Below are 18,594 nucleotides of genomic sequence, written 5' to 3'. Positions count from 1 at the left end.
AGTATGGTCCAGATGGAAAGGAAGAAACAGTGACATCCGAAAGAGATAAATTATCTGAAGAGTTATTTAGGAAGTTGAATCAACAGATATTAAGTATGTAAAATATGTATATACATGTAGATTATATATATAATATGTGTATTAAAACACACACACATACTATGCCTCCAATAACTTGATTTCACTTTTATTTAAATTGTTTTCAAAATGCTGAGGGATATAATTTCTGTACTTGAGGGATAAATAACAATAAATTACCTTAAAATTTCAAGTGATGCTGAGAACCACACTAACCATAAATTTTACTAGCCTTAGCTTGATTACTACATGTTCTGAGGGTACAGTGATTGCAATCAAGCTTTTGAAGTTCAAATCAAGTACCCATGTATATAGGTTGATTCAAGTAAAACTGCAGTTAAATAATTCAAAGAAAATGTTAGATGGGTGTTCTGGTCTTTAATTATACATTCTTTATTCAATAAAAAACACCATTTCTAAACCATAATAAAATACGGTTCTTGACAATGCCCATTGTTCAATGTTCTCAGTTTTACAAGTTCATGTAATTTTGTAACTGTCTCTACTGAAGGATCTTATTCAAATACAGCACTACGGCTTATTCTAGAGGGCGGGAAACATATTTCACTGTACAATGCTATCACCAGGTCATATTTTTTAGTGATTCAATAAGTATTTTAAATGGGTGATTTAGAATTATTCCATTAGGAAGTGAACTGGCAATTTTAATATACCGCTATTTTCTAACATCATGGATGATATTTTAAAATCCTTTTTTTTTAAAGAATAAGATAAATAGCTCATATTGGAATAGCTAATATTTTCATGATAAAAATTTTAAGGCTTTATATTCAAAATTTTTCCAAATAGAAATATTACATTTATAAATATATATTTATGTTAATAATCTTAAATAACTAAGATAAAACATTACATAAGCTAGAGTAGAATTAGGGCATATGACAATGCTAATTATTAGCCAAATTTAATCAGGTTTAACTGATGACTTGACTGAAGGAGAAATCGTATCTATAAATAACCTAGTCAATTACAAAATGAAATTGTGAGCATAAAATAATGTGAAATTTAACTATATTTGTTTATCAGCTTAAGTTCTCTTGTACCTTACCATTCTGAAATTTAGATGAATTTATGTGAGATTTCTAAGAGAAAGAATTACTCATGTTGATTAAAAATATCAGAACGCCAGGGAAAATAGAAAAGAGAGACAAAATGTGTATGTGGCACTCTAACAGTGGATCAAAGATCTGCCATCATTCTTTTGATAAAATGTGCTTCCAATAGTTCTGATACCATAATAATTATCAACTCCTCAAAGGCATAATCAGTCTGTTCACATTCATAATGAACTTTTAATACTTCTAATTAAGATACAATGACATTTTTAAAAGGACCCCTATCAATTAAAAGTGACTGAGATGTTTTTGGGTTTGGACATACAACCAATTGTTATGTGTATTCACATAATTCTTTGTTTCAAATTTTTATTTAAATTCTAGTTTGTGAACTTACAGTGTCATACTGGTTTCAGGAGTAGTATTTACATAATTTTTTAACGAACTTCAATCAGGAATAGCTAGCTATATTAAAGATTTAATAAGTGAGATGACTATTTTGAGTACATATTCTCCAGGACACATTATTACAAACCAATCCTGTTTGCACTTTATTCTTTTGTATACCTGAGATGTTTGTGGTCACATTGATGGCTGTGGCTGGCCCAAAGCCTTTGACCGTGCTGGCTCTTATCAAGAACTGGTAGGTGGTTCCAGGATGCAGATGCATAAAGACATGGTGTGTGCTGTTCCATAAATTTGATACAGTCTGGGGAGGTCCAGCCACTGGGACTGCAGGATCAAATGATCTTATGCTGCTGTAGCTGACCTGTTTTAAAGAAATATATTTGCTATTATACATCCAATATAAATCATGATATAATCTAAAAAAACCTCCTTTAAATAAGGGAGTATTCAAGGGTATCTCTGTGGAGTGAATCACATTTTTCTTAAACTTCATTTCCTTCTTATTTGCATATGGTTATTTCACAGTCATTCTATATCTAATGTCTGTCCATCTATCCATCCAACCATTCATCCAGCCAGCCAGCCATAGATATACCTAGAGGTAATATATCTGACTGACCAATATGCATCTATTTTCTTTCATCAAAAGATATATTTTTTTAGAATATTATGGTTACACACACATCCACAATCTTACGGTCATATATGTTAATGTACAGGAAACACAGAAAGTGTTCAACAAATGTTTGCTGTGAGTCATATCATCCCACAATTTGAGTTACATAACAGATTTCATGTAAATAGCACTGTTGCTATAAATAGCACATATTTATAAATAGCACATAAATATAAATATAAATAGCCCTGTGCTACAGCAGTGCCATAGCACTACAGCAAGTGTGCTAATGCAGTCACAGTTTATAAGATTGCCCTAGTGATTCCCATTCCCATGCTGCACTCTATAGCCACTAGAAATTTAAACATTTTATGCTCTAAACAACACTGCCTATACAGGAACAGAACTACACATTTGTGCAATTATAATGATCTTTTTTTTCTTTTAGCTTCTCCTCTTTAAGAACAAGATAATGATTTATAATCAAAATTGAGATGAAGCTCTGGAATAGTCAGGTTTATAATATATTTTGCTGTTTTGGTAGGAATCCTTTATTCTGAAACAATTGATATGCAATGGCTTCCCTTGATTACAGCATAAAATATGAGTATATTACTTTAATAAAAATTCATTCTTTATAACCATCAGTAAGTCTCTTCAAAAAGGCCTATCCTGTTTCCCTGAAACAACTACAAAAACATACATTTAGAAAATTCTGGGTGCCATCCAATATTTGTTTTGAAACTCAGTTTTGGGATCAAGGAATTTGTACTGTAAAACAGCGCAGTACTAAAAATGACTTTTATCCCCTAAGCCTCACTTACTTATTTTTCATTATTTCTCTTTTTCCTTTTACTTTCCCTTCAACATATATTTCAATTAACTTCCTTATTCTCCAAATACCTCATATTGAGTGATGACCCCATTTGGATCCAGAGGTTCTTTCCAGTTCAAGAAGATCTTATTTTCAAAGGATGTTCCTTGAAGAGAATTGACCGGTACAGGGCCAGGCACTACAAATATATACAGTTTGGGTTACAATGATCCTTACATCAGAAACAGAAGAGGTAAATACTGTGTTATATAAGCCAAATTAAAAATAAAAAATAGTGTCCTTAAAAAGAAAATAAGCTATGTGACCAGTTTTCTGATTTTAACAAACAGGAATTTAAAGTAATCTATAAGCTTCTAATGCAGACAACGTACAACTCCAAAGTTATTTTTATTCAAAAGAATATTCTATCACCTTAGGGAGCTGAATAAATTGTATAGTCTGGTTTTCTCTGTTGTATACCTCTAATAACATGAAGATCTCATTTGTAATTTGTTTCAAGAACAGAGCCATAGTCCCTGAAAGATATTCTGAAGATTATGATAAGCCCCTAAAGTGTCTCCATAAACAAATTTCATTAAATAATGAATTATAATAATAATTAATACTCCTTGGACTCAAAAGCCAAATCATAGAGTACTGAATTGAAATGCCCAGTAATAGTCAATCTGACTCCATTTCTACTCTTATTAAATTTCTATAATGTGAAAAAGACAACACTGATTATTACAACTTAAAAAAAAACTTTAAGACGAATAGGTTCAAATATTATTGCTTCAGTCTTTTAAATGAAATTCCCTTTTGTAAAGCTAAGGATCAAACCATTTTACAACATCAGACTTGTCCAGAACTCAACAATCAGCATAACTAGTTCTGAAGTGTCTGCAGGTATGACAAGAGTTGAGAAACCTTCTTACCATTCCTTATTTGCAAATGTCATATAACTGACAATACCCAGTGGCAGCAATGAACAATGTGTCAGTTTCTATTGACAAAATATAAAACATCTGATGCTTTTGCTCTTTGTTTTTATGTACTTTGTCTAAATATATAGTTGCTACTTATTCACAAAAATATCCAGTTTCTTGTTCTGATAATGTTTAAATATATATCCTGCTCATCTTTGCTTAAAATACATGGTTTCTTTTGAAATATTGACCCAATATTGGGCAAGTACTGTTTCTAATTAATATTTTTCCTTAATCTAACGTTTCAGTGAACTTCACACATGGCATTATCTAGAAATATAGTTGCAGAGTATACAGCAATTTTTTAAGGATTGAAGTAAATTAAAAATCACTGGATCAAAGGAAATGCACTGCATCGTAGCTAGCAGCATCAAGAAATTCTGAATGATACGTCAAAACAGGAAGATTTATTTCAGACCACAAGGAGACGATGAATGATGCTATGACCTCTGGGACAACCAATGTAATTTGGAACATTAATAATAAATTCATAAAGAGAAAAACCATAAAGGAAAGAGACCCATAAACAGAAAAGATGCCAGCACTAAACTTCAGAAGATAATTACATGCGTCTGTCTGCTGAGGGTTTAGGGAGCACTTAACCAAAGGCATCCACTTCCTGCAAGTCCCCGGTCCCCTGTATTGGCAGAGCCTAGACAGTTGATCAAGGCAAAGAGGCCATCACAGCCCCTGTGTGTACTCCGGGACACTTATGGAAGCTGCCATGGGCCTTTTTTGGTAACTAACAAGGGTGATAGGTGTTATGTCATTTGAGCAAAGTGAAAACAAGCTTATGATTGTAATTAAGGAAAAATATTTCTTCATCTTTCCATAACTTTCATAGATGGTGGCTGCTAAAGGAAGGAGAAGGCAAGACCCCAGTTAGTGAGAAAATGTTTATTTGATGGTATTGTAATTATGATCTGTGTTCATTAACCACAATTTGGCCAACAAATATATAAAGTGGGGTGGATGTATTTCAAATTGTTTACAAATAAAGATAGTTATAAATTTTGCATAATTCTGCACCAGAAGAGGGGCAGAATTAAAGAATATCTTTCCTAGAATTTATGTATTTCTCTGCTCTTCTTCTTCTTCTTTTTAAAAGATTTGATTTATTTGACAGAGAGAGTGATCACAAGTAGGCAGAGAGGCAGACAGAGAGAGAGTGGAAGCAGACTCCCTGCCGAGCAGCAAGCCAGACATGAAGCTTGATTCTAGGATACTGAGATCATGACCTGAGCTGAAGGCCGAGGCTTAACCCACTGAGTCACCCAGGTGCCACTTCCCCCTTTTTTTTTCCCCTTTTTTTAAAAGTTAGCTCTACACCCAGCATGGAGCCCATGGGGTGTGAACTCATGACCCTGATGTCAAGACCCAGAGATCAAGACCTGAGTTGAGATCAAGAGTTGAACACTTCACCTACTGAAGCACCCAGGTGCCCCTCTCTACTCTTCTTACATATATTCTACTTTGTCAATAAAATTCACTTAAAGTACCTACAGGTCATTATTTGTAAATGGGAAAAGTTTGTGGAAAAATTATGGCCAAGATAGAACTATGCTATGGATCTTGCACTAGGACTAGTACAGTGGACAAGAGAAAGAAGTACACTTAGGTGAAAGACAAAACACACACATAAACAGGTGGGGCGGGGAGTGGGCAGAGATTAATTATATTTAATAATTCTCCAACTGTGAAGGAGGACAATATCTATATATAATGTCTCTATATACTTTTGATTTGTGTAAATACAACATGAAGTTACTAAGACCATCATCATGGCCATCTTCGTATTGCAGGGAATGTCACTTCACATTTCCACATCAACAACTTTTAATGGAAGCAGAATGCTGACTTTCATTCCCCTGCCTGTGATTTATTTGAGAGCTGTTTCAGCTATTGTGTGTGTGTGTGTGTGTGTGTGTGTGTGTGTGTGTGTGTATAGGAAAGTCCTTTAAAATATAACTCTCAAAATGGAAGAGAGGAAAAATGAAATGTGGGTGGGGCAAGATTATATTAAATAAGCACTATAGACTTTAAAATATCATAAATGTACATTTAAAAATACCTCTGTATTAGCAAAAAATGTCCCCAAACCAGGGTTTTCTGCTGAGCTAACTTCATAATATTGATTTTTGTAAATGCTAGGATAAAAAATGAAAACAAAATCACATATGAAAAATTCTACCCATGCATTAAAAAATGTATGCAATAAATTAAATATAAATTCTACCTTAGGGTTCTGGTGGGAAATCATTTTAGCTTTGCTCTCATGATTTATGGATGTCCCTAGAATTCTTTTCATGAAATTATATTCTTTTATTAGATGGTTGATAATTTATTCTTTTTCCATGTATATAGGGCAGCAATAATTTAGTAAGACTGACTTAATTAGATCATCATAACCCATCGATCTTTGCAACAATAGATTATGATTTAGATATTCTGTCCCTCCTCTCAGGAACATTGAGTCATATCAAGTATTCTTTGTAGAAACTGGAGCTTGTGTGAGCAGATCTTAAGACTGAGTTACTTGGAGATATACAAAGTTTGTACTGCAGTCATTTAGTTTTTTTACATAAAACAAAGGAGAAGAAAAAAATTCTTACAGTAGAAAGAATTACTTTGTGACCATGCTATGAAGTAACATGCAACTCAGTATCATTATAGCCAGTAAAAAAGTTCTTCAAAACATACCTTAAAATAAAACTAGAATAAGAAACAATATTGAAATTATGTATCATTAATTTGATTTTATAAAACTGTTTTTATATAAAATAGCACAGTCATGAAGTTGATGAATTTAGGACATAATTTAAGATTTCAAAGCAATTTGCTTCCTGATTATTAATCTAGTTGTAGGTGCACACAAAAATACATTTAAAAATTTAATGAAATATGATAAAGTTCCATGAGCCTGGCTGCATTCTTTGGTTTATGGGAAAGAAAGGCAAACTAAAAGCCATACCAAAGTATACCACCAAAATGAATTATATCATTAGAGAGTGATTGGCAGAAAAAGCACAAATGTAACTGAGTCTAAAATGATCAATTAAGGGGTGCCTGGGTGGCTTAGCTGGTTAAGCGTCTGCCCCAGCTCAGCTCATGATCCCAGGGTCCTGGGATGGAGCACATTGGGCTCCCTGCTCTGTGGGAAGCCTGCTTCTCCCTCTCCTACTCCCCCTGCTTGTGTTCCCTCTCTCGCTTCATCTCTGTCAAATAAATAAATAAAATCTTTTTAAAAAATTTAAAAAATAAAATGATTAAGAAATCAACTTTTTAAAATTTTAAGGGCAGGTAATAAAGTACATTCTTTTTTTTTTTAATAAAGTACATTCTTAATACTAAAAACATGGCTTAAAAAGGTCTAGAGTAATACAGACATTTTAGTATTTATCCCACTTTATGAACTGAAATAGAGAGTTTTCAGAGCTTTTGAATCTTAGACTTTCCATTTCTACCATCCATCTATGAAACAATTAGGCTAATTATTCTTTCATATATAATAATGTGTTGGGGTATGTTCTGTGTATGTGTGGGGGTTTACAAGTGCTCTAATAAGAGCAAGTTTTGTTGTTTGAAATGTTATTAAGGCTTAGATTAGGTGCAAATGCAAACATGATAGTTGAGGTAATCATGTTTGGTTACCTTATACATGACAAAATGCACTTATCATAAATAAGTCTTGGGTTTATTCTTTGAAAATTTTAGGAATATGAAAATAACTCCATGCATAATTTTAGGACAATATTGTTTTCTTCAAAATCTGAGCTAAATGAGGCTGAAAAGCTCTCACTTCCTTTTATAACAACAAAAATAATAGAACAAACCTGGGTCATTTCTACTTTCCAAAGTGAGAGAGCTTGAAGTGATATGGAAAAACTTCTAGAAACTGTAGTATATTGACCTATCTTTTTTTTTTTTTAATTGACCTATCTTAAGGCAGTCTCATACTTGACAGTCATCCAAATTTGTATCTGTGCTTAAAGTTCAGAACTTGAGGGTAACTGAAAACACCTGGGTATGAAATACATCCTGTTTTCCAAAATCCAAACAAAAATGTGGCCCTAATGACAGGCTATTCAAGGAGAAATTCAGAAGGGGATGGAACCCGAGAGATCAGCTTACTTAAACTTTCCATATAGAGATGAGAAATGGAAATCTAGAGGAGTAAACAAACAGATTGGGTAGGGTGACAGAATTATTGGTGCCAGGACCGAAAACTCAGGATTCCTGACTCCCAGAGTTCAGCTTTGCCTCCATTCACTAAATAGGTCATGTTTTGTTTTTTTCCCTTCATGCTTCCTTTCATAATGGTAAATTTTGAAAACAAAATGTCTAATATCGAAATAATACATTATTGTTATTATCATAGTATCATCATTTGTACAACTTTTGGGTACAGGGCACATTTCTATTCAATCAAGAAATGTACTTATTCACACTAATGACAAACTATAATGCTAGAGCAGGTTTGGGTAAATTATAATATTAATATAAATGTTTGTTCCTATTAATAATTCTGAAGTGACACATATAGACATTGGACATTATATAATTAAATTCCTTGGGTGGTAATAAAATGGATAAAAGATGACAGCTTGATGATATCTGAAAAGGGCCTTTCTTGAGACTTAAATATATGATTTTCAACCTTCTTTTATACTTAAACGTACATGAAACCATCTAAAAATGAGTGGAAAGGCAAACAATGCTGTTTTCAAATGTTAAGGAATATGAAAGTTGCATTATTGGTTTGTAAAATGTAAAAAACTAAATTTTAACCAAGTGCATTTCACCAATAGGTAAATGATGTAATGCCATGAATAGTGAGAATTATTTTTATATATTTGATAGGAAAAACTTTAAGCTTTAGTGTAGTTGTTATTTCTCTAACATATAAAAACAGAAAACAGTAGAGGTAAATTTCATCCAGTGTTTGATGCTACTCTGAAGAACATTAAGCTTTTTAGTTAAAGGCAAACACTTTTCAAAGTTAACCTCATTAAGAGTATTTAGCAGATTTCGGAATCCAATTCAATTTTGGTGACTCTAGAGAAAATAGTAAGCAATGACATAATCTGATTATAGGATTCCCCCTTTTTAAAATAATGAAATATGAACATACCATCTTCATCAGTTTGAATAATCGTCTCTTCACTCTCCTTCCTGCCTTCTGGATTGGTTAGGATCATCTTGAGGCTGACATTTGTATAAGGTGGCAGATGGTTCACAACATGCTGAGGGGCTTTGGGGTCCATGTCCAAACAGTCTGCCTTGCTCTCGTTGTGACCACGGAAGTAATGGTAGCAGATAGTGACATTAAAAGTGTGGCAACGAGTAATGTTATAACCCAAAGATTCCCAGTCCACAGCGATGCGTCTTGCCTGTATCTCAGCAATCTTTAACGTCTTTGGAGTTCGCATAGGTTCTGAAAAATAAATCAAAGATGCAGATGGCTGTCAACTTCACAATGAATAATCTAGGTAAAATCAAACACTGAGCATGACATAGCAGATGTACACCTAGGAAAACGCAGAAATCATCTTTTATTCTCATTTTATTTACTCATCATCTTATTTCTGAAGGTTTCGGTCAGGGGCTATGATTTACTAATGGGAAAAGAAATGGAAAATGTTAACAATTCACAGTACTCAGGAACATGGCGGAAAGACAAAACCCCGAAAATGTGGCCACAATGCTTTTATAGTTGTTGTTGTTACCGCCCAATTCCCCATCTCTCTTTTCTCTTGTCGTTACTGAGCAAGTCTATTAGCTAATACATCATAATGGGTAAGAGTCAACATGTTCTGCTCTATGATTTGTCATGTCACCAGTTATGGTGTATACTAATTAGTCTAATTGTAATACTAAACTACCATTTACCAAAAAGTGACACAGATATTAATTAACATTTATTATTTCAGTAATGATGTTGTTCATCAAAGCAGAAAAATATCTGAGAAAAATGGCAAGAACACATGTGGATATTTGCATTGTCATCGATCCTTCTTGATCTCTTTCTGTCTTTTCTAGGAAACACTCAGGTCTGACAGTCCATTCACTGTCACCCAAACCAAACTGGGAGGTGAATTTCCATTCAACTGGAAAATGCTGGCAGAACTAAACATTCTGAAGACTGGAGTCCATCCATCACTGCTTCCCAAGTGTATTCTTTCCTCATGCAAGACTAACTTTAATCGTCTAACTTAATCAAAATAATTACTCTATGAAAGTCATGGCCATGGCAAAGTCTACACAGTAAACAAACCAAAACACAGCTAAGCTTTCATACTCTGATTGAACAAAGAGATTAAAATCAAGGCCTAGGTCAAAGCCACGTTGGAACCTCCCTTAACTCACTAAGAACAGTCAATGCCCTTGCTAATTGGGAGTCAGTAGACAAAAAAGAAGGAAAATAAATAATACAAAAAACCCAATTTGAGTGTTTTTATAAATTTTCATTTTTGAGACTAAAATCTCAGTTCTGTAAAAATCATCAGCATGGCACACAGATGGCAAGCCCAAACGGGGATTCTAGTTCAATGCATTATATGTGCCGTCTGAAATACACTCTGGTGCCCATTTAAAACCTCAAAACTACAAAAATACATACATATACATGCAAATTAATCCATGGTAGAATCCAATGCTTGGGTTTTAAATGCTCTGTGCCAGCCTTCTGATTATTCACAGTATCCAATCCCCTTATTTTATCACTTTTGTTTTATGTGGTTTACATTAAGCATTATAAGTAGGTTGGAAGAAAGATGTGGCCTTCTAATCATTAAACAAAACAAAACAAAACAAAACAAAAAACCAAAAAAACCCTCTTTATATGTCTAGCTCTATGCTCACATTTCCCCACCAGGCACGGGAATGAGGTCATGACACAAACTTCAGTCTACAGTTTAGTAAAAACACATTCTTTGGCACCACTGACCACCAAGATGACGGGCAGTTATAGGTAGCATCATCTTAAATTCCCAGATAAACTAATTTTACTGCCTAACAGCAGCAACCTGATAGAATTTAGAGGTCAAGTTCAGGTTAGGCCATCCATTGTGACAAAAGTCTAGAATAAGAAAGTAAGATTGGGGCACCTGGGTGGCTCAGTGGGTTAAGCCTCTGTCTTCGGCTCAGGTCATGATCTCAGGGTCTTGGGATGGAGCCCCACATTGGGCTCTCTGCTCATGCTCAGCAGGGAGCCTCTCTTGCTTCCCCCTCTCTCGCTGCCTGCCTCTCTGCCTACTTGTGATATTTCTCTCTCTTTCTCTCTCCCCCTCTCTCTCTGTCAAATAAATAAATAAATAAAAATCTTTAAAAAAGAAAAAAAAAAGAAAGTAAGATTTCTCCCTAAAATACTTGGAGTATATGAATAAAAATTTCCCATAAAATGATGAGCACAAACACCAGTAAATATTTACTCCTCTGTTTTAGTTTTAGTTTTTTTTTTTAAATATCTAGTATTTAGGTACTTGAAAATACCGTATTTTAAATTTGAAATTTACCCCTTTTATAAATTTCTCTTTCCTTTTTTTAAATTTCTCTATTTTCAAATGATCACTCTCTTTCATCCATCTTTTCATTTTATCCTACTATTCAATTTACACTTACCTGCATTCTAACACAATTTTAAAAGCATAAGAAAAGCATAAAAAAAGTGAAGAAGAGGGACGCCTGGGTGGCTCAGTTGGTTAAGCAGCTGCCTTCGGCTCGGGTCATGATCCCAGCGTCCTGGGATCGAGTCCCACATCGGGCTCCTTGCTCAGTGGGGAGCCTGCTTCTCCCTCTGCCTCTGCCTGCCACTCTGTCTGCCTGTGCTTGCTCTCTCCCCTTCTCTCTCTCTGATAAAAAAATAAAAACTTTAAAAAAAAAAAAAAAAAAAAAAAAAAAAAAAAAAAAAAAGTGAAGAAGATACAAATAAATGGAAAGATATTCTATGCTCATGAATTGGAAGAATCAATATTGTTAAAATGTCCATACTACCCAAGGCAATCTACAGATGAAATGCAACATCTACCAAATTTCAGGTGTGGAATCCTGGGTGACTCAGTTGGTTAAGCATCTGACTCTTGGTTTTGGCTTAGGTCATGATCTCAGGGTCATGAGATCAATTCCCTCATCTGCTGGAGATTCTTTCTCTCTTTCTCCCTCTGTCCCTCCCCACCTCTCTCTCTCACATACTCTCTCTATATAAATGAATCTTTAAAAAAAATATTCCAAGGCAGGGGCACCTGGGTGGCTCAATGGGTTGAGGCCTCTGCCTTCGGCTCAGGTCATGATCCCAGGATCCTAGGATCGAGCCCCGCATCGGGATCTCTGCTCAGCAGAGAGCCTGCTTTCCTCTGCCTGTTTCTCTGCCTACTTGTGATCTCTGTCAAATAAATAAATAAAAATCTTAAAAAAAAAAATTCCAAGGCATTTTTGAAAGAAATAGAACAAACAATCCTAATATTTGTGTGGAATCATTAAAGACCCTGAACAGTCAAAGCAATCTTCAGAATGAAGAACCAAGGCTAGAGGCATCACACTCCCTGATTTCAAATTACATTACAAAGCTACAGTTATTAAAACAGTATTATATTGACACAAAAACAGACACATAGATCAGTGGAACAGAGGGAATTATTTACAACAAAGGAGCCAAGATTATACAGTGGGGGAGAGAACAGTCTGTTTAATAAAAGGTGTTGGGAAAGCTGGACAGCCACACAAAAAGAATGAAACTAGACCACTATTTTCAACCATATACAAAAATTAACTCAAAATATATTAGACTTCAATGTAAGACCTGAAACCATAAAACTCCTAGAAGAAAACATAGGCAGTAAACGCCTTGATACAGGTCTTGGTGATGGTTTTTTGAATCTGACACAAAAGAAGTAAAAGCAAGACAAACAAAAAACAGAGAGTGGAACTGTATCATACTAAACAAAATACTTCTACATAGCAAAGGAAATCATCAACAATACGAAAAGACAACCTACTCAGTGGAAGGAAATATATATACCTCATATATCTGATAAGGGGCTAATAACCAAAATACATAAAGAACTCATAGAACTTAATAGCAAAAAACAAAACAAACAAACAAAAACCAAAAAAAAAAAATAATTAAAAAATGGGCAGCAGATCTGAATACACATTTGTCCAAAGATGACATATAGATTGCCAATGGATACATGAAAAGATGTTCAACATCATTAATCACTAGGGAAATGTACACAAAAACAAAAACAGAAACAAAACAAGCCCAAAAACAAGTGTTGGCAAAGATGTGGAGAAAAGACAGCCCTTGAGCACTATTGTTGGGAATGTAAACTGATGTGATCACTATAGAAAACGGACTGGAGGTTTCTCACAAAACTAAAAAAGAGAGTTACTCTATGATTCAGCATTTCTACTTTTGGGTATTTATACAATTAAAATAAAACACTAACTTGGAAAATATATGTAACCCTATATTTACTGTACATTATTTATAAAAGCAAGATATGGAAACAAAGTGTGCATGTGTCTGTACATTTAAAAACAGTGAAATATTATTCAGCCATAATAATAATGAAATCTTGCCATTTGTGGTAGCATGAATGGGCCTCAAGGGTATCATGCTAAGTGAAATGCCAGGCAGAAAAAGACAAATACCATATGATTTCTCTTATATGGGGAATCTAAAACAATAAAAAAAAATAGAAAAGAAAGAAAAATGAATGAAGTTCATAGATGCAGAGAATAGACTGATGTTTGCTACAAGTAGGAGTATGGGAGAGGAAAGGATTATAAATTTATTAAAAATAAAAAGTAAATTAAAAAAATGTAACTGTGTTAGAAATGTATGATATTACTTCATTGAAGAAAGTGGGGGAAAATTACTTAAGTAAATTAGGAAATGAGTAGAGACAATGAGACAAGAAGCCAACAAAAAAACCAAAAACTGCAGATATTCCTAGTAATAATCTAAAGTTTACAGATGACTTTAGGGGGCAGTCATCATAGTGATACCATGGTTCTGAACAGCAAATGTAGAGGTCTGTTCAAAGAAAACGAAAATCTGTCAGAAAACCTGTCACGCCTGTCACAATGGCTAAAATCAAAAAACACAAGAAACAACCCAGGTTGGTGTGAGGATGCGGAGAAAAAGGAAACATCTTGCGCTGTTGTTGGGAATACAAACTGGTGCAGCCACTGTGGAAAACAGTATGGAGGGTCCTCAAAAGATTAAAAATAGAACTACCCTACAACGCATCAATTGCACCACTAGGTATTTACCCAAAGATGACAAAAATACTAATTTGAAGTAATACATGCAACCTGATGTTTACAGCAGCACCTACAAGAGCCAGATTATGGAAACAGCCCACACCCCATCAACCGCTGAGTGGATAAAGAAGATGTGGTGTGTGTATGTATATATATATATATATATATATATATGTACAGAATTGTTCATTATTAAGAAATAATGAAATCTGGGTAGTTCAGTGGATTAAGCATCTGCTTTTAGCTCAAGTCTTGATCCCAGGATCCTGGGACTGAGTCCCACATCGGGCTCCCTGCTCAGTGGGAAGTCTGCTCCTCTCTCTCCGCCTGCTGCTCCCCCTGTTTTGTGGGATCTCTCTCTCTCTTTGACAAATAAATAAATAAAATATTTTTTTAAAATACACTGGAATTAATGTTAAAAAGGGAAATAATAAAATCTTGCCATTTGCAACAAGAGGGATAGAGGTAGGGAGTATAATGCTAAGCAAAATAAGTCAGAGAAAGACAAGTATCATATTATCTCACTCATATGGGAAATTTAAGAAACAAATGAGCAAAAGGAAAAATAAAAGAAAGAGAGACAAACCAGGAAACAGACTCTTAACCACAGAGAACAAATTGATGATTACCAGAAGAAAGGTGGGCCGGGGGATGGGGGAAAGAGAGGATAGGGATTAAAGAGTACACTTATCATGATTAAAAAAAAAGAAAAAACTAGAAAAAATAATAAATTAAAAAATAAAGTAGACATGTGAACATGAAAAAAGTAGAAATGAAAAGTAGTAAGGAAAAAGGAAACTATTTAACACTTTCTGGACTGAGAGCCTTAAGAAGTAAATCTTAAATCTTCTTGTTATATTACTGACTATACATTTCAACATTTTCTCCTAAGCTAATCATAAAATAATCAGAGAATTAATTTTCCTATTTATAGATCTAAATAAACTATAGAAATAAGGAGAAATGTTCTTCTAACTATCTTTTTATATCAAATTTCCTTTTGCATTCTGGCTTCTTCTATAAAACCCCTCTATAGAGCACTGAAAACAGGGAATGTATGTGCTATTTAATTCTGCTGTAGTTGAATTGCTATTGGAACTGCTTGAAGGAGTTCTGAATAGCCCTAGAGCTAAGGCAAAGTATGCACAAACTTGACATTTCTTTAGGTCTGGAAGAATAAGTCCAGATGCAAATGTATCCACATGGAGGGACTCAATGTCAAAAGCAGAAGCTACTTGGCAAGAGAAAAAAAAGCAAAAATGAACTATTAGGACTTCATCAAGATAAAATGCTTCTGCACAGCAAAGAAAATAATCGACAAAACTAAAACGCAGTGTATCGAATGGTAGAAGATAGTTTCAAATGACATATCTGATAAAGGGTCAGTATCCATAATCTACAAAGAACTCATCAAACTCTATACCAAAAAAACCCCAAATAATCAAGTTAAGAAATGCCAGAAGACATGAATAGATATTTTTCCAAAGAAGAATGTCCAATGAAAAGAGGTTCAACAAAACTCGGCATCAGGGAAACACGAATCAAAACCACAATGAGACACCATCTCACACTAGTCGGAATGGCTAAAATTAACAAGTCAGGAAACAATAGATGTTGGCAAGGATGTGGAGAAGGAGAACCCTCTTGCACTGTTGGTGGGAATGCAAACTGGTGCACTCTGGAAAACAGTGTGGAGGTTCTTCAAAAAGTTAAAACTAGAACTACCCTTTGATCCAGTAATTGCACTATTAGGTATTTACCCAAAGGATACAAAAATAGAGATTTGAAGGGAAGCATGTACCCCAATATTTATAGCAGCATTATAAACGATAGCCAAATTATGGAAAGATCCCAAATGCCCATTGACTGATGAGTGGATAAAGATGTGTGTGTGTGTGTGTGTGTGTGTGTGTGTATACACGTTTATATGGATCTACAATGGAATATTACTTGGCCATAAAAAATAATGAAATCTTGCCATATGTAACAATGTGGAGGAAGCTAGAATATATCATGCTAAGCAAAGTAAGTCAGTCAGAGAAAGACAAATACTATATGATTCCACTCATATGTGGAATTTAAGATACAAAAAAAGATGAACAAATAGGAAGGGGGAGGGAAGAGACAGAAACAAACCAAAAGAGACTCTTAAAGACAGACAATAAACTGAGGGTTGATGGGGGGAAAGGGCTACATGGGTGATAGGTATTAAATAAGGTACTTGTTATGATGAGCACTGGGTGTTGTATGTTAGTGATGAACCACTAAATTCTACTCCTGAAATCAGTATTACACTATATACTAACTAGAATTTAAATTAAAAGTTGAAGAAAGAAAAAAAAAAAACCAGCAGAAGCAACTCACTAATCCCATATTCAATAAATAAATACATAGATAGATAAATGCTCACAGCTTATACACTGGAGAAAAAACAGCTCTACATCCTCAATTCTTTGAGGATATTTAGTATTTATATGAATTGGCAAAAATTCTATCTATTATGTAGTACGTAAAAAAATACCAAGGGTTCAAATCTAACAGCAAGCATTTTGTTTTGGTGTATTAAGTGCTGCTCACTTTGACCCTCATATAAGTCAAATTTTTAAAATTCTCATTTAAAATTAGGGGAGGGTAGCTTTATAAACCTATACATTTGTGAATAAACCACTACCATAATTTCAGTAGTATTTTATTAACTGGTATACAAAAACTAAAAGAGTTGTGGAAAGAAATAGTTTTCCAAGAGGCAGAGATTCACTCTACTAGGTCAATATAGTGTTTTTAAATCTGTATTTTTTCACAGTTGCTTAATAAGTGCTGCAAACTGCACTGTTCTTACTAAAATAGTGACTTTAAACATAATTTTACTTTGACCTAGTGTAATATTCAGAAACACTCATTCAACAAAGTAAACACACAGAACACAAAACTCAATTATTTTGAGCTCTATGGCATCTGTAATAACTCAGAGGACATCTCTGTCTAATTACATTTTCTCATAATTGGCATGTGCCCTTTATTCCCCAGTTTTTATTGAGATGGGACTTTTTCAGCTACACACACACATATTTGTGCATGTACATTTATATACATATACTGTACATACGATGGGCACTCTGTTATACCATTCCTCCTAATTCTACTAGGTCTGAAGGGGGGGGCTGACTACATACAGATGAATTTTTATATTAGAGTATAAATAACAGAGACTCAAGACTGTTCTACTACTATGACATTAATTCAGAGAAAATTCTATCAAAGAATTCAACAATAAAATTATCTTAAGTCTTTACAATGATCCATTAGTCTTGTTCCTTACCAAGAACTTCTTTTTATTTCTGAGATATGAATACATGAAATTTTTCATTTTCTAAATTGAAATAAATAGTCATAGAATAACCTGAGGTAGAAGGATATTTCTGAAAACTCACCATATTATATATAAGCTGGGTACAAGTGCTGTTTTGAGGACTAAATAATTGAAAGAAATGGCCTAGCATGGTGAATGGCACATAGGGGCATCACAGGAAATACCACCTATAACAACAACATAAGTAACCACAATGATGAAAAAACAATGGAGTTCGCATTCATTAATGCCGTCAAGCATTCCAAAATTTATCAAATGTCCTTTCTTCCCAATTTTTTACTTTCCATTTTTAAATCTGTATTAGGTATTCCCATACACGTGATTTTTATAAAACAGTTCTCTTTCCTTCCCTCTCTTTTACATTTCTAGTGAAAGAAATTTGGGACAGAAACAAGAAATTGAAGAAAGTTGTGGAGCAAAATTTTGGCAGAAACTTGGGAAGAAATATAGTAATGGAGTAACCTTCATGCAGCAAAGGATATTAAAATATTTTGTATAAGTCATTCACCTGTTATGAAATAAAAACAGATTGCCTCTTACATAAAGTTGATGATATTAGGTACTGTGGAGCATGTTAAAGTGAAAGAAACAGTAATGGGCCTCAAGGAGCTCACAGTGTATTTAGCAAAGATGTTAGCTAAGAAAAAAAGATAAAGAATTAAAACAGTATGATATAAATGGTAAATGAATAGAATAAAATACTACAGGAATTCAAAAGGGAGAAAGAACTTCCTCCTGTCAAATGGAGGAGACATCTGGCAGCATTAGATTTCAATGGATAAGACAAGACGATCCATAGACATAGTTTGGGTAAATAATACAAAAGGAAAGGGAAACAAAATGCAAATCCTGTTTGGCTGCTGAACAAGTTATCTAGTAGGTGACTATGTAGAAAAAACTGATTGGGAAAAGATGGGGAATATGTTGGATGGCATGGTAAGAGATTACACTTGATCGAAAAGGTTATGGAGATGGGGTGC

General features: G+C 34.1%; 1 protein-coding gene across 11 annotated transcripts in view; it reads right to left on the bottom strand.

The window, feature by feature from the left end:
- Positions 1-18,594, bottom strand: part of PTPRK (protein tyrosine phosphatase receptor type K) — a 553,251-nt gene that overhangs the window by 109,558 nt on the left and 425,099 nt on the right. For all 11 annotated transcript variants that reach the window (XM_032339563.1, XM_032339566.1, XM_032339569.1 and 8 more), the window contains exons 8-10: positions 9,110-9,412; positions 3,082-3,191; positions 1,722-1,923 (exon numbers count right to left, since the gene is read on the bottom strand). In XM_032339563.1, the coding sequence (XP_032195454.1) occupies positions 1,722-1,923; positions 3,082-3,191; positions 9,110-9,412 (615 nt within the window). The remainder of the gene's footprint in view (positions 1-1,721; positions 1,924-3,081; positions 3,192-9,109; positions 9,413-18,594) is intronic.

This window comes from Mustela erminea, chromosome 4 (genome assembly GCF_009829155.1).
Source record: "Mustela erminea isolate mMusErm1 chromosome 4, mMusErm1.Pri, whole genome shotgun sequence".
Classification (NCBI taxonomy): Eukaryota; Metazoa; Chordata; class Mammalia; order Carnivora; family Mustelidae; genus Mustela; species Mustela erminea.
The sequence above is the reverse complement of the archived record's forward strand: the minus strand, read 5'-3'. Positions and strand labels throughout refer to the sequence as shown.